Here is a 16,703-nt window from a genome sequence, read left to right as displayed (position 1 = left end):
CCTTAAAAGACTTCCAGTGATTAGATTGAGCATCAGTCATTGCAGAAGACACTCCCCTTTGGCTGATTACAAATGAAATCAGCTGTGGATGCAGCTGATATGATCATGATCTAATTCTAAGAAATGTCCTCATTGCAACAGACAGGCCTGCACTTGCCCAGCTAGACAAACAGATACCACAATTTGTCCAAGTTGACACAACCTGACCATGACAGCCTTCTAAACTGTTACCTAATTAATTCCTGTTGCTTGAACCAACAAGTTTGGTGTTTATTATAGTAGCCCTGGTGAACTAAGACACATGAAATGTCACCAGTTTTATGATAGGTAAAAAAAAAAAATTTGTTTTACTTTGCATTTCCTTGATTATCTGTGAGGTGTAATTTTTTGTTTACTGACGTTTATATTCTGTTAACTTGTATGTTCATATCCTCCTGTGTTTCTGTTGGATTATATTTTTTGAAAAAGACTGTATGCTATGTAATACACATATCATAAAATTCACCTTTTTAAATTGTACAGTTCATTTGCTTTTTATTGTGTTCACAGGGCTGTGGAACTATTACCACTGCCTAATTTCAAAACATTTTCATCTCTCCAAAAAGAAATCCTTTATCTGTTAACAGTTTTCATCCCTCATTTCTGCCTTCTTTCAGCCCTTGGCAACCACTAATCCACTTTCTGGCCATGGATTTGCCTAACCTTGACAAGCAATATTTGGCTTTTTGTGTCTGACTCCTTTTATTTAGCATGTGTTTTCAAGGTTCATCCATGTTGTATAACATGTACAGATTCTTCATTCGTTTTTATGTCTCAGTATTATTCCTTTGTTTGGATATACCACATTTTGTTTATCCATTCACCTATTGATGGACATTTGAGTGTTTTCCTTTTTGGCTTTCTGAATAATGCTGTCATGAACATTCATGTTGATGAATTTATGTGGACATGTTTTCCATTCTCGTAGGTATATCCCTACAAGTGGAATTGCTTGGTTATATGGTAGTTCTATGTTTAACTCTTTGGGGAACTGCCAACTCTTTTTCACTGCCGTTGCAGCGTTTTATGTTTTCAACAGCAATGAATGAAGATTTCTATTTCTCCACATCTTTGCCAATACTTGTTATTTTCAGTTTGTTTTTTTAAATAGCTATAGTGGGTTAAATGGTGGCCCCTCCCAAAGATAGGTCCACCTATAACCTGTGAATGTGACCTTATTTGGAAAAAGGGTCTTTACAGATGCAGTTAAGTTAAGAATCTTGAGATGAGATCATCCTGGATGGTCCGGGTGGGCCATAAATCCAATGACAAGTGTCCTTTAAGAAGAGGAGACGGTCCAGAAAAGAGAAGGCCATGTGAAGCTGGAAGAGTTATGTAGCCACAAGCCAAGGACCATCTAGAGTCCTGGGAAACTGGAAGAGGCAAGGAATCATTCTCCCCAGAGGTTTTGGAGTGAGCACAGCCCTGTGGACACCTTGAATTCAGCCAGTGATACTGATTTCAGACTTCTGCCCTCCAGAACAGTGAGAGGTAATTTAGTATATGGTAATTTGTTATAGCAGCCCTAGAAAACTAATAACAGATTTTGGTGTCAGAAGTAGGGTATTTCTGTAACAAATAAGTAAAAATATGAAAGTAGTAGCTTTGGACTTTGGGAGAGAGGCTGAAAAATTTTTGATGTGTGTAGTAGAAAGTCTAGGTTACCTTGAATATACATAGAAATATGGATGTTAAAGATTATTCTGATGAAGGCTCAGAAAGAGGTGAGGAGCATGATTGAAAAATCTCCTGTCATCTTAGAGTATACATACATTGTATTGAATTGAATGTTGGTAGAAGTATGAATATTAAAGGTGCTTCTGGTTAGGTCGTAGAAGAAAATGAGAAATGTGTTATTGGAAACTGGAGGAAAGATGATCCGTATTATAAAGTAGCAGAAACTTGGCTGAATTGTGTTCTGTTGGGTGGAAAGCAGAACCTAAAATTGATGAACTTGGATATTTAACTGAAGAGAGTTTCAAATAAAGTGTCGAAGGTGTGTCCTAGTTTCTCCTTGCTGCTAATGGTAAAATGAGAGAGGAAGGAGAGAATTGAGAAAAGAATTGTTAAGCAAAAGGGAACCAATACTTGATAATTTGGGAGAGTCCTTACAGATTACAAAGGATGCTAAAATTAGGCTATTCACTGTTGGAAAAGCATGCTCTGAAGAGAGGGCCAAGGGCCAAGTGTGTGGATAACCTTTTGCTGAAGAGAGTGGGTGTGTGACTCAAGGATCAATCAACCATCTAACCAGAAGCCAGAAAGAGAGATGAGGTTATAAAGCAAGGATCTGTGAATAACTCAGCTTGTCTAATGGCATCAACCCCTGTAGTATAAACAGGAGATGGACAAGGTTTTTGAAAAGATTGTATGAGCAGAAACATTGCCAGCGTGGACTGAAGGGAACGGAGATAAGACATATTGAAAGAAGGTTATCAAACTTCTGGGATTCTACAGACAGGAAGCAGGGTGATAGAGCTACTTGGTTGCAAACGTGTTACCTTTCAAGAAAAAGGAAGAATGACTCAGGGTAGAGGTTTGGATACTGATAAATAAACTGCTGCTGGCCAGAGGGTGGATTCTTAAACCACAGAGGATTATTCTCAAGCCTTGAAACCTTGCCCTGCTGGATTTTGTATTTGGGACTAGTGACCACTTTATTCTTTTAGTTTCTTTTTTTTTGAAATGGGAATGTCTACCGTATGCCTGTCCTACTGTTCTATTTTGGAAGCAGATTACTTGTTTTCTGTTTCACGGGTCCATAGATTAGAGGAATTTTGCCTCAAGATAGATCTTACAGAGTCTTACCCATACTTGATCTAGAAGAATTAGATGATGAGATATGGGACTTTTGAACTGATGATATTTAGATGAAATTTTAGACTGAGAGTGGAATGCTGTAATGGGTTCAGACTTTTTTTTTAATTTTTATTTATTAAAAAAAATTAACAACAAACAAAAATATTAACATATTCCATTCTACATATCTAATCAGTAATTCTTAATATCATCACATAGTTGCATATTCATCATTTCTTAGAACATTTGCATCAATTTAGAAAAAGAAATAAAAAGACAACAGGAAAAGAAATAAAACGATAACAGAAAAAAAAAGATTATACATACCATACCCCTTACCCCTCGCTTTCATTTATCACTAGCATTTCAAACTAAATTTATTTTAACATTTGTTCCCCCTATAATTTATTTTTATTCCATATGTTCTACTCGTCTGTTGATATGGTAGATAAAAGGAGCATCAGACACAAGGTTTACACAATCACAGAGTCACATTGTGAAAGCTATATCATTGTTCAATCATCATCAAGAAACATGGCTACTGGAACACAACTCTACGTTTTCAGGCAGTTCCCTCCAGCCTCTCCACTACATCTTGAACAACAAGGTGATATCTACTTAATGCGTAAGAATAACCTCCAGGATAACCTCTCGACTCTGTTTGGAATCTCTCAGCCATTGACACTTAGTCTCATTTCATTTTTCCCCCTTTTGGTTGAGAAGGTTCTCTCAATCCCTTGATGTTAAGTCTCAGCTCATTCTAGGGTTTTTCTCAATCCCTTGATGCTGAGTCTCAGCTCATTCCAGGATCTCTATCCCACGTTGTCAGGAAGGTCCACACCCCTGGGAGTCATGTCCCACGCAGAGAAGGGGAGGGTGGTGAGACTGCTCGTCGTGTTGGCTGGAGAGAGAGGCCACATCTGAGCAACAAAAGAGGCTCTCTTGGGGGTGACTCTTAGGCCTAAATTTTAAGTAGACTTGACCTATCCTTTGTGGGGTTAAGTTTCATATGAACAAACCCCAAGACTAGGAGCTTAACCTATAGCTTTGGTTGTCCACACTGCTTGTGAGAATATCAAGAATTCAACTTGGGGAAGTTGCATTCCTCCCCGTTCTCACCATTCCCCGAAGGGGGCTTTGCAGATACTTTTCCACTCACTGATTGAATCACTCTGGGATTCATTGGGGCATCACTCTGGACAAACCAACAAAATCTCATGTCCTACCTGAGATTCCAAGTATTTGTGGCGTTCAGTCAAACTATCTACATAAGTTATATTAGGAAATGCACTAATCAAAATATAAATTTTGTAACATTTTTGCTTTAGTCTCACACATAAGGTGACATTTTAAAATACCAATTACCATCTATTTTCAGCACCCTGCAATAATGACATTCCTTTGTTCTTCCTCATGCAAAAACATTTTTAAAATTTGTACATTGTACATTTCACTATTATTATACACTCTAGGCATTCCTAGATTATACCATCTCAATCTTTAACATCTATCTTTCTGATTTCATTTATGTCCCCAGCCCTCCTCCCTCTATCATTCTCACATGCAGCTGCATTCAGTGTTTTAACATAATTGTATTACATTTAGGTAGTAGTGTGCGGTCCATTTCTGAGTTTTTGTATCTAGTCCTGTTGCACAGTCTGTATCCCTTCAGCTCCAATTACCCAGTATCTTACCCTATCTATCTCCTGATGGTCTCTGTTACCAACGAAATATTCCAAGTTTATTCACTAAAAGTCAGTTCATATCAGTGAGACCATACAGTATTTGTCCTTTAGTTTTTGGCTAGTCTCACTCAGCATAATGTTCTCAAGGTCCATCCATGTTGTTACATACTTCATAAGTTTATTCTGTCTTAAAGCTGCATAATATTCCATCGTATGTATATACCACAGTTTGTTTAGCCACTTGTCTATTGATGGACATTTTGGCTGTTTCCATCTCTTTGCAATTGTAAATAATGCTGCTATAAACATTGGTGTGCAAATGTCCGTTTGTGTCTTGGTCCTCTGAGTAGATACCTAGCAATGATATTGCTGGGTCATATGGCAATTCTATATTCAGCTTTTTGAGGATGGGTTGAGACTTTTGAAGATGTTAGGATGGGTTATGTGGTGGTAATAAATATTTTAACTGAGGAGATTGCCTTCAACAATGAGAGAGGCCTTTTCCATCCAGATGAAGGCTTTAAAAGAAGTGATGATTTCAGTAGTTAGAAGAAAGAATTTCTGTTTTCAGCCAGCCAGTTTCTCCTGGGGAGTTAAAAAAAAAATCTTCCTTGGAGTTTCTAGCTTGTAGCCTGCCCTACAGAATTTGTACTTGTGCCTCCCCACAGTTGCATGAGACAATTTTTATAAAAATCTGATAATATGTACAGAGATCTCCTGTCGGTTTTATTTCCCTAGAGAACCCTGACTAATACAGGTGAACCTATTTTGCACGAGGGATATATGGCAAATTTGGGAGGTCAGAGCTGGGACTGTGAGTTGAGTGGTGACCCTGCTGGAGAGTATGTCCACCCAGAACCTGGGAATGTGACTTTATTTTAAAAATTATGGGGCTTTGTGCATGTAGTTACATTAAGGATTTCCACATGAGCCCACCCTGGATTATCTGGGTGGGCTCTGAATCTCCCATCCAAATACAAACTAGGCCCAAGATGCTTAGCTTCCAATAGCAGGAAAGTTTGGGCACATTCAGGGTATGATTGCAGATGGGCCCTAAATCTGAAGCGAGTGTCCTGGTAAAAGGAGGAAAAGACAAAAGGGAGAAGAGAACTTCATGTGAAGATGGAGATGGATTGGAGTTATGGAACCATAAGGCAGATAACACCTGGAATGAACAGAAATTGAAACGATAAGGATTCTCCCATAAGCCTTCTGAAGGAGTGAGACCCATTAAGCACCTTGATTTCAGTCCAGTGATACTTAATTTGGGTTTCCACTTTCTAGAACTGTGAAAGGATAAATTATTGTTGTGCTACATCATCGAGTTTGGGTAGTTTGTGTTATAACAGCCCTAAGAAGCTTATATGATAGCCATCCTAGTGGGTGTGAAATAGTTATCTCATTGTGGCTTTGGTTGGCATTTCCTTGATGGCTTAGTTGAGCATCTTTTCATGTGCTTATTGTCCACTAGTATATCATCTTTGGAGAAATGTTTATTCATATCGTTTTCCAGTTTTAAATTGGGCTATTTTTTCTTTTCTTGTTGTGTTATAAGAGTTCTTTATATATTCTTGGTACAAAGTCCTTATCAAATGTGATTTGTAGTTATTTTTTTCCATTATGTGGATTATTTTTTCACTTTTTTATTGTATTCTTTGCAACAAAAAGTTTTTAATTTTGATGAAGTCCAGTTAGTATTTCTTTTGTTGCTTGTGCTTTTTTAGTTTTATATCTAAAAAACTGGTACCTAACCCAAGGTCACAAAGATTTACATGTGTTTTCCTCTAAGAGTTTTATAGTTTTAACTCTTTAATCCATTTTGAGTAAATTTTTGTATGTTGTATGAGGTTGAGTCCAACTTTATTCTTTTACATGTGGCTATGCAGTTGTCCTAACATCATTTGTTGAAAAGACTACCCTCACTGAAAAATAACTTGACCTTAGTGTATATGTATGAGTTTATTTCTGGACTCTTAACTCTGTTCCCTTGACCTGTATGTTTATTCTTATGACTTTGATTATCTTTTTAAGTAGTGATTGTATGAGTTCTTTATATTTTCTTGTCTGTTATATATGTTGTGAATATTTTCTCCGGTCTATCTCTTAAGTTTTGTTTATGGTGATTTTTGCTCTGTAGATGCTTTACATTTTTTATTGTTAAATTTGTCAGTCCTTTTTTATTTTTTATTTTTACTTTGATCCTTCTTAAAAAATGGTTTCTAGTTTAAAATCTTGCTTTAGAGTGCCAAGATTAGGGGAAAAATGCTCTAAAAATAGAGAATATTAGACTTTAAAAAGGTTAGGTCTTAAATATATCTGGAAATTATTTCAGTGTATGGTGTGAGGGATACTATAGAGACTTTCTTCATAGTTAGAATTAGAAACAAAAATATTGTAAACATGTAGTCTGTATTTTATCCATTTATAAAAGTGATAATACAAGCATAAGGATTGACTTTGAAATTTTATAGTATCTATTTAAGTGCCAATATATTGCTTGATAGTAGCTCAGTAGTTTGCTTCACAGTATGGGTAGAATAAAAAAATCTGTATTCCCACAATTCAATTTGACTGACTGAGATTCTTGTTCATTTTACTCAAGGGAGAGTAGCCGGATTCAGTGGGGTGAATCTTATGCAGTAATAAATTTCCCAGTCTCTTATTCTTTGGTATCTATCTCTTTTGTAGGCTTCACTATCTTCAGTGACACTTGAGTTACTCTATCTCTTTTTGTTTTGAGTTGCTTTTGCCAATTTGTGAAAGTTAATACCCATTTCTTTGTTATTTTGCAAATGGATGGGCATATAATTAATTATGAAGAAATGTTTTCTTTGAATTCAAAAGGACATGCAGGCTTTTACTTATACTGTTAATTTTAACATCCAGGGCTGATTATCTTCGTTTTATTAAGTTCCTTTTGTAACCAGTATAAAGTAACTTTGAGTGATTTAATTTGGAGTATTTTAATAAAACAATAAATAAATGGTAAATAAGTAAAATAATGATAAAAAGAACATTTTGGGGAGACAATATAGGCAACAAGGTTTCCGTTTCTACTTGTGCTATATACATGTACTATATGCGTGGTTACATAATTTGGTTCAAGCAAAGTGAATAATTTTTTTTCTTTTACCTCCTTAGGATAGCAGTGAGATTCACTTCAAGGTGAAAATGACAACACATCTCAAGAAACTCAAAGAATCATACTGTCAAAGACAGGTTTGTGTATTATGATATTAAGTACAGTTTTTGTCAGGCTACAAAAGACTCAATGAGAACGCTAATTTTATAATTTCTTATACTGTGTTTCTTCCCGCCACCCTTCTCTTGTGTCCCATTTAAAGTTTGAATTAATAGAAAAATAACCCAGGAATGTCAAGATTGCTATATGAATATAGCAATTCATAAGCTATATTCTATAACTATCTGTATATAAGATAGTTTCTATCTTGATGGCTACCCAATGTGTATAGCAATAAAAGCAAGTAATTTTTGGTCATTTTGAAATTTCCTTGTGCTTAACTATGTGTGAATCTTAAGTGGTAATATTATTAGTTTATTATTTTTATATATAATATTATAAATTACTGCTAATTGCATTCCGCACTTTTAGTGTCAAGAAATTTCCTTTTTTTATTCATATAGAAGTCTTAATACATTTATTAATATCAAATCCTCACAGATTCACCCCTTCATGAGCTAGATTATTAGAACACAGAATTCTTGTAACCGCCTTTATTTGAATTTGATTTCTACCCTGTCTGGATGTGGGACGTTGGGCAAGTGATTTAACCTTTATGTGTCTTGTTTCTCCATCAGTAAAAAGAATGTTATATGTATCTCATGAAGATTAAATAAAATAACCTATTTAAAGTTTCTGACATGGTGGCTAAAAAGTGCTCAGTAGTTCGTAGCCAAATAACATTATTTAAAAAGTAGAATTTTTTTAGGAATGTAAATGGAAATTAGTATGTTTACGGAACAAACAGGATATATTTTTAAATAAAATTGTGATTTCAATTAATAGGCAAGAGATATATTTAATCAGTCTCTTAAAATGTATATGTATTATATATTAACATGCAAATTGTAGATTTTATTTTCACAAGGTGAACTTTCCATAGTTGAAATTCATAACCCATATAAAAATAATTTTTGTTAGAAGAGTTTTGACTCCACCACAAAATGTCTCTTTATAAAAATCCCTACAATTAAAAGCAAAGAATATTCTGTCTTTGTAAGTTTCTTTAATATAATCCTAGGAAGAATTTAAATCCAATGGAGAATCGGTTTGCATGGTCTTTTATACTTAACCAAAAGTACATATTGAAACAGAGTTTAATTTCTTTAGATGTTTTCGGCATATCCAAAACAGTGATGGTCTTAATACATTAGGTATTGTGCAGAACTTTTGTCTTGCTAAATAAATTATTTTAGCTTTGTACTTAATGTTGTTAAGTACAAATAAAATATTATTTTCCTTTAGATGAGTTGTCTCTCCCCTTATATTAGATAGATTATTGACGATTAAAAATATATTTTAATATCTTTTCTCATGTTTATAGTGCTATTAAAGCCACTGCAGGTTTACTGTAACTTACCTGGGTAGCCATTTTGATTCTCCAAATTTCTACAACTTAATTTGTTTAAAACCAATTTTGCTTTTATAATTGGAAGCTAGAAAGGGTGCTCGGTTTCTAATTTTAGCTTTCAGTGTGTAGAATAGTGGTCAAGAACACAAGGCTAGGAATCAAAAGAGGTTTGGGGTTAAATTTTTGCTTAGTGTGCTGGTTTGAAAGGATGTATGTCCCCTAGAAAAGCCATGTTTTAATCTAAATCCCATTTCATAAAGGCAGAATAATCCCTATTCAATAGTACATGTTTGCAACTGTACTCGGATCATCTCCCTGGAGATGTGATTTATTCAAGTGTGGTTGTTAAACTGGATTAGATGACGACATGTCTCCACCCATTTGGGTGGGTCTTGAGACATTTCTGGAGTCCTATAAAAGAGGAAACATTTTGGAGAATGAAGGAGATATGGAAAGAGTAGAGAATGCTGCAGCACCACGAATCAGAGAGTCCACGAGCCAGTGACCTTTGGAGATAAAGGAAAATGCCTTCATGAAACAGGAAGCCAGGAGAAGAAGCTAGCAGATGACGCCGTGTTTGCCATGTGCCCTTCCAGATGAGAGAGGAACCCTGACCGTGTTCACCATGTGCCTTTCCAGATAAGAGGGAAACTCTGTTTGTGTTCGCCATGTGCCCTTCCACTTGAGAAAGAAACCCTGAACTTCATCGGCCTTCTTGAACCAAGGTATCTTTCCCTGGATGCCTTAGATTGAACATTTCTATAGACTTGCTTTAATTGGGACATTTTCTTGGCCATAGAACTGTAAACTAGCAACTCATTAAATTCCTCTTTTTAAAAGTCTTTCTGTTTCAGTATATTGCACTCTGGAAGCTAACAAATTAGAACAGATTTTGGTACCGGAGAGTGGGGTGCTGCTGCAGTTTGCAAATATCAGATATGTTGGAAAGGGTTTTTAAATGGTTAAGGGGAAGATTCTGGAAGAGTTGTGAGAAGCTTGATAGAGAAGGCCTAGAATGCTTGGACGAGACCATTGGTAGAAATGTGGACTCTGAAGCTACCTGTGACGAAGCTCTAGACAGAAATGAGGGGTATGCTATTGCATACTGGAAAGAAGGCAATCCTTGTTTTAAAATAGCAGATAATCTGGCAAAATTGACTAGTGGCTTTGGCTGGAAGGCTCATTCATTTTAAAAGCCATGAACTTGGAAATTTAGCAGAAGAGATTTCCAAATTAAATGTGGAAAGTGCAGCCTGGTTTCTCCTCGCAGCTTATAGTGAAATGCAACAGGAAAGAGATAAGCTGAGAACTGAATTCTTGGTTACAAGGAAACTAGAAATTAAAGTTCTGGAAAATTCTGGGCCTCCAGAAAGGGAGACCCCAGAGAACAGTGCCCCACATGAGGACTTGGTCAAATGTGAAACCAGTCAGCTATTTCGGAGAAAGCCAGAATTGGACACGGAGTTATCCAGGAAGGATTTGTGGAAACTCCTTATGTCTGATGGGCATGATCCAAGGCTACTGCTTAGAAAGCCAACGAGAGTGTTATGGGACATGTATAAACAGAGATGTTGCCAGTCTGGACTGGGAACAAAGAGAAGGGACACATTGGAGGAAAAATAACTTCAGTGGCAGTACCATGGAGGCCGGGGTCTGAAGTCAAGAAGCCTCGGGCCAGGAGAGTGGACCCACCCAAGCCCGTGAACAGGGTGTTCCCCCAAAGGCAGAAGATGAGTCTTCCACCTCGTTGCAGTGGAAGTGTCTGCTGCCTCAGGCCTCGGAGAGAGTGAAGCACATTCCTTGGGGTTTGGGGAGAGCCTGGCTGCCACCACATGGAGGAGTTGAGCGTGTGCCCCGGAGATGGCAGAGAGCCCAGGTGTGGCCCCAGTGCTTGGAGAGGGTGGAGCCGAGAGAAAGGTAGTCTCCCCAGTGTTCCCCAAGGTTGCATTTGGAGAGAGGCAGGCCTCTGCGTAGGCCCATGGAAAGGGTGGGACTGCTGCTTTCAGAAGCCCTGAGGATAAATGACTCGGACTTTGAAATCTAATGGACTTTGCCCTGAAGGTTTTCAAAAAACTGCTTGGGTCTGGTAACCCCTGTGTTCCTTCCTCCCTATGGAAATGTGTATATGTATCCTATGAATGTTCCTCCTTTGTATGTTGGCAGCAAATAACTTGTTATGAGTTTTCAAAGGTCCAGAGCAAATGGAGAAAATTTTACCTTAGGACTGTTCATGCCTTTAACTAACTTTGTATTTCATTTATATTGCTAATGAAATGGTTTAAGTTTCTCTGATATTGTTATGGAATGAATGTATTTTGTATATGGGGAAAATATGTATTTTTTAGGGTCCAGAGGGTGGAATGTGCTTGTTTTAAAGGATGTATGTCCCTAGAAAAGCCATGTTTTAATCTAAATCCCGTTTCATAAAGGCAGAATAATCCCTATTCAATATTGTATGTTTGAAACTGTACTCAGATCATCTCCCTGGAGATGTGATTTATTCAAGTGTGGTTGTTAAACTGGATTAGATGACGACATGTCTCTACCCATTTGGGTGGGTCTTGAGACATTTCTGGAGTCCTATAAAAGAGGAAACATTTTGGAGAATGAAGGAGATATGGAGAGAGTAGAGAATGCTGCAGCACCACGAATCAGAGTCCACGAGCCAGTGACCTTTGGAGATAAAGGAAAATGCCTTCATGAAACAGGAAGCCAGGAGAAGAAGCTAGCAGATGACGCCGTGTTTGCCATGTGCCCTTCCAGATGAGAGAGGAACCCTGACCGTGTTCACCGTGTGCCTTTCCAGATGAGAGGGAAACTCTGATTGTGTTCGCCATGTGCCCTTCCACTTGAGAAAGAAACCCTGAACTTCATCGGCCTTCTTGAACCAAGGTATCTTTCCCTGGATGCCTTAGATTGAACATTTCTATAGACTTGCTTTAATTGGGACATTTTCTTGGCCATAGAACTGTAAACTAGCAACTCATTAAATTCCTCTTTTTAAAAGCCATTCCGTTTCTGGTATATTGCATTCTGGCAGCTAGCAAACTAGAACACCTAGCTTGTGTGCCCTCCTAAGCTACAGAGTGTCCAAATATAAAATGAAGATAAGGTGATAATACCTACTTTCCAAGGTTATTGTGATAAATTTATGTAAAGTAGTTGGTTCATGAGTGCCTATAGTTGGTACTCAGTAAGTGGTAATTATGATACATTTACCCTGTGTACTTTTTTTGCATGGGCAGGCACTGGCAATTGAACCCGGGTCTCCAGCATGGCAGGCGAGAACTCTGCCTGCTGAGCTACCGTGGCCTGCCCTACCTGTCTAGTTTTATGTTCTGTGTAGCATGTTGAAGCTTTCGTATTTGCTTTTTCATGTACCAAAGTTCCTATTATCTTTTTTTCTTTCTTTTTTTTTTATTAATTAACGGAAAAAAAGAAATTAACCCAACATTTAGAAATCATACCATTCTACATATGCAATCAGTAATTCTTAACATCATCACATAGATGCATGATCATCATTTCTTAGTACATTTGCATCGATTTAGAAGAACTAGCAACACAACAGAAAAAGAATGTTAATATAGAGAAAAAAAATAAAAGTAATAATAATAGTAAAAAAAAAACCTATAGTTCAGATGCAGCTTCATTCAGTGTTTTAACATGATTACTTTACAATTAGATATTATTGTGCTGTCCATTTTTGAGTTTTTGTATCTAGTCCTGTTGCACAGTCTGTATCCCTTCAGCTCCAATTACCCATTATCTTACCCTGTTTCTAACTCCTGCTGGACTCTATTACCAATGACATATTCCAAGTTTATTCTCGAATGTCTGTTCACATCAGTGGGACCATACAGTATTTGTCCTTTAGTTTTTGGCTAGACTCACTCAGCATAATGTTCTCTAGGTCCATCCATGTTATTACATGCTTCCCTATTATCTTTTCTTAGCACGTGTGTGTATGTATATATATAATTTATATTTACATTCAAATTTAAATTTTTTATGTTTTATTTTTTTAGGGAGTTCCAATGAATTCACTCAGGTTTCTCTTTGAAGGTCAGAGAATTGCTGATAATCACACTCCAAAAGAAGTGAGTACAATTCCTTCTCTGAATCAAAAATTTAATTCTTCATTGAGTGTTTTAGTTTACTAATATTACACTGCCCTTTTCTTGAGTGTTCTCTGGTTTAAGCAGTATAGTATTTGACAGAGGTAAATAGTCTTCTGGCCTTCAAAAAGACAAATAGAAGGGAAGGTGGAAAGCGGGAAGTGAGTACTGAATTATGCCATGAAGCACATACTATATCTTTTATGAAGATGGACAAGTGCTCCTTAGATTTGGCAGAATTATGGTATTCTTTCAGGGTGATAGTGAATTTTGGATTTTGATTTTTGACCCATTTTAATAATCTTTTTAGTAGGGCATATTAGTGCATATTCATATCTTTTTGCCTTTGTCATTTTTTTAAAAACATCATTTTTATTTTTTAAATGCTTCTTTGTTCTCATTTCATTGTTTTACTGTATAGACTGTTTTCTTTGTTGATATATTTTCTTCTCATAGAGATATCTCAAAGTACTTTTAAAGAGGGAGTGTGTGTGTATGTTTGTATATATATTTATACAGATTTCCCTCCCTCCATGTGCAAAGTAACATTTCTGGTAGTGGCAGTGAAATATGGTTATTGATTTTTTTAAAAACTTTCAAATTCAGAGTTGTGAGAATAGTACAGTATTTTCTTATATACCCTTTTCTTAGATTCAGCAGTTATTAATATTGTGGTGCATTTTCTTTGTCACTTTATATACACTATCATTGCTCAACTATTTGAAAGTAAGTTGCACATAACATGAACCTTTACCCCTAAATATTTCAGTGTGTTATTTCCTTAGAACCACAGTTTGTTATCAAATTCAAGAGATTTAACATTGATATAATTCTGTTATCTAATATTCAGTCCATACTGAGATTTGCTGTTTGCCCCCAATAGGGTCCTTTATATTTATAGCCTTTCTTTTTTTTTTTTTTTCTTTACTCAATAAGGAATCCAATCCAGAATTATCCATGGTAATTAGTTAAGTCTCTTTACCTTCTTTTAATCTAGAACAGTTCCTCACTCTTTGTTTTTCATCACACTGACATTTTTTAAAGAACAGGCCAGTTTTTTTTTTTAGAATGCCTTTACGTTTGAGTTTGTCTGGTGTATTCTTATGATTAGACTCAGGTTTGCATTTTTGGTAGGAATATCACAGAATTGATCTTGCATACTTCTGAGTGCATCACATCAGGAAAAATACAATGTCACTTTGTCCCATTGTGGGGAACATTAACTTTGGTCATTTAGCTAAGGTGGTAACTGCCAGATTTCTCCATTTTAAAGTTATTGGTTTTTTTCTTTGTAATTAATAAGTAATCTGTGGGGAGATACTTTGAAACTGTGTATCTTTTAGATATTGGCTAGTGAAGGCACCTTCAAATTGATATCTATGTTCTTTTGACCTCCATCTTTTTAACTTTTTATTTTGAAATAATTTAAAACTTACAGGTGGTTGCAAGAGTAGAAAATATAATTCCCATATATTTTTCACCTACTTTCATGTATTTTTAATACTTGGCTATCTTTGCTAATGATTACTTCTCTCCCTGAACCATTTGAGAGTAGATTACATACATCATACCTATTTACTCCTTAATATTTAAGTGTGTATTTCTGAAAAACAAGTATAATCTTTTGCATAACCACAGTATTACCTTCAGATTCAGGAAATATAACATTGATACATTATACTTATCTAATCTACAATTTTGCCAGGTCTCCTGATTATGTTCTTTATAATAGATTTTCTCCCCTAGGATCCAGTTCAGTACATATTTTATTTAGTTGTCTCTTAAATCATCTATGATTTGGAAAGTTCCTCAGCTGCCATTTTTTGTGACATTTACATTTTTAAGGACTACAAACCACTTACTGTCTAGAAACTCCCTTAATTCTTCTCTTTCCCTATGACTACATTCGAATTACATGATTTTGGATGGAATACTACATAAATGGTGATCTGTCTTTCTGAGGGTATATTATCTGGAGCACATGAAATCGGTTTCTTTCACCACTGTATCTTATTGGTGATGTTAATTTTGATCACTTGGCTCAAGTGTTGCCCTTTTTTCCTGCTGTATGATTACTATTTTTCCTGTTTTAATGAAGTAATTTTGGGGAACATACTCTGAGAATTCTTCTCCTCAGACTTCTTTCTCATCAAATTTTTACCCCTAGGTTTACCATTTACCCTCTTTCTTGAGTACTGCCTTACTTTCTGACACAATAAGGTGCTCCAAACTCATCTTGTACGTTCCCTGTCCTAACCTTGGATTCAGTCATTTCTCCAATAAACCCTGGTTGCTTTCAGTGAGCAGTGATATTTAGAAAGCAAAATATGGGGTGTTGCATGTTTTGTTCGTATTTGTATTTTATGAGGCTAGATACTTTAAAAACATTTAAACAGCACAGCTTTATGATGTATTGTGAGCCATTGATTGTACACTTTGGATGATTACATGGTATGTGAATATATAATACATATCAATCAAAAATAAATATTAAAAAAAGTTTTCTGTATGAATTCCTGAGAATAAGTAAATGACAAGGTATTGAGTAAGAGTATATATTTAATTGTAACTTAAGTCTCTTGTTGGTGTTTACAGACAGGAAAAATATTTAGATAAAGAAGTAAAGTGGTGTCCTGAATGTAGTTAATTTCTTACTTTCATTTAAGGCAAACATTTCATCACAATTAGTGGTTCTGACAACAGTCAGCATGTTTTGTCCATCTTGGCTTTTTTCTTTGCTGTGGAGTCTGTGGGATAAGGCAACTTTTGCCCATCTGTTGGACTAGATGTAATGAATGAAATGATAAAACACATTTTCCTTTATAGAGCTGTCAGGAGTCCACAGGATTGTCCTAACTCCCAACAAAACCCAGTTTTTGAAAAATATGATGAAAAGTCCTGTCTGTACAGTGCTGTGCTTATAGTGTTATTTGCAATTGAACAGTGGTTCAAGGGTAGAGATTTTCAATCTGTCCTCCCCTTTTTAGAAATAGCATAATCACACCATTCTTAAATTGATGTATTGCTGAATGCCAATTTATAAAACAGACAAAGATAGAAATGTTCTGACTGAAGTGGAGTTGGATGTTCAGAGCTAGCTCTTCTCAGTGCCTGAGGTAACCCCCCAACCCTAAGATCTCTGAGAAGCACAGTTTGAAAGTCACTGATTCGTTCCTTCATCCCAGCTACTTGCAAGTGGTTACAGCTTTTATTTCTGTTCAAACTGTTTAAATGAGAAATCTGCAATCCTGATTCCCAATCTGTGAGTACAGGATATTACCAGATCACTGATAATTTATCAGATACTATCAGTTATTTGGTGTCTTTGCATTTAAGTAGGAACTAATTTATGGGTGAGTGATATCCTAATAAAAGTCTTACTCCAAAAATGGCTTTTGTGCTTTATCCTTTTTTTTGATTCTAGGATCTTTGTTCCTTGATTTCATTTTAATTTTAAAGATTTTGAACTT

General features: G+C 36.0%; 1 protein-coding gene across 3 annotated transcripts in view; it reads left to right on the top strand.

Moving 5' to 3' along the window:
- The window catches only part of SUMO1 (small ubiquitin like modifier 1), a 50,125-nt gene that overhangs the window by 20,708 nt on the left and 12,714 nt on the right, over positions 1-16,703 (top strand). For 2 of the 3 annotated variants that reach the window (XM_077154730.1, XM_077154729.1), the window contains 2 exons: positions 7,665-7,742; positions 13,144-13,215. In XM_077154730.1, the coding sequence (XP_077010845.1) occupies positions 7,665-7,742; positions 13,144-13,215 (150 nt within the window). The remainder of the gene's footprint in view (positions 1-7,664; positions 7,743-13,143; positions 13,216-16,703) is intronic. The other variant, XM_077154731.1, reaches the window with a different exon arrangement.

This window comes from Tamandua tetradactyla, chromosome 3, assembly GCF_023851605.1.
Source record: "Tamandua tetradactyla isolate mTamTet1 chromosome 3, mTamTet1.pri, whole genome shotgun sequence".
In the NCBI taxonomy this organism is placed as follows: domain Eukaryota; kingdom Metazoa; phylum Chordata; class Mammalia; order Pilosa; family Myrmecophagidae; genus Tamandua; species Tamandua tetradactyla.
The sequence above is the reverse complement of the archived record's forward strand: the minus strand, read 5'-3'. Positions and strand labels throughout refer to the sequence as shown.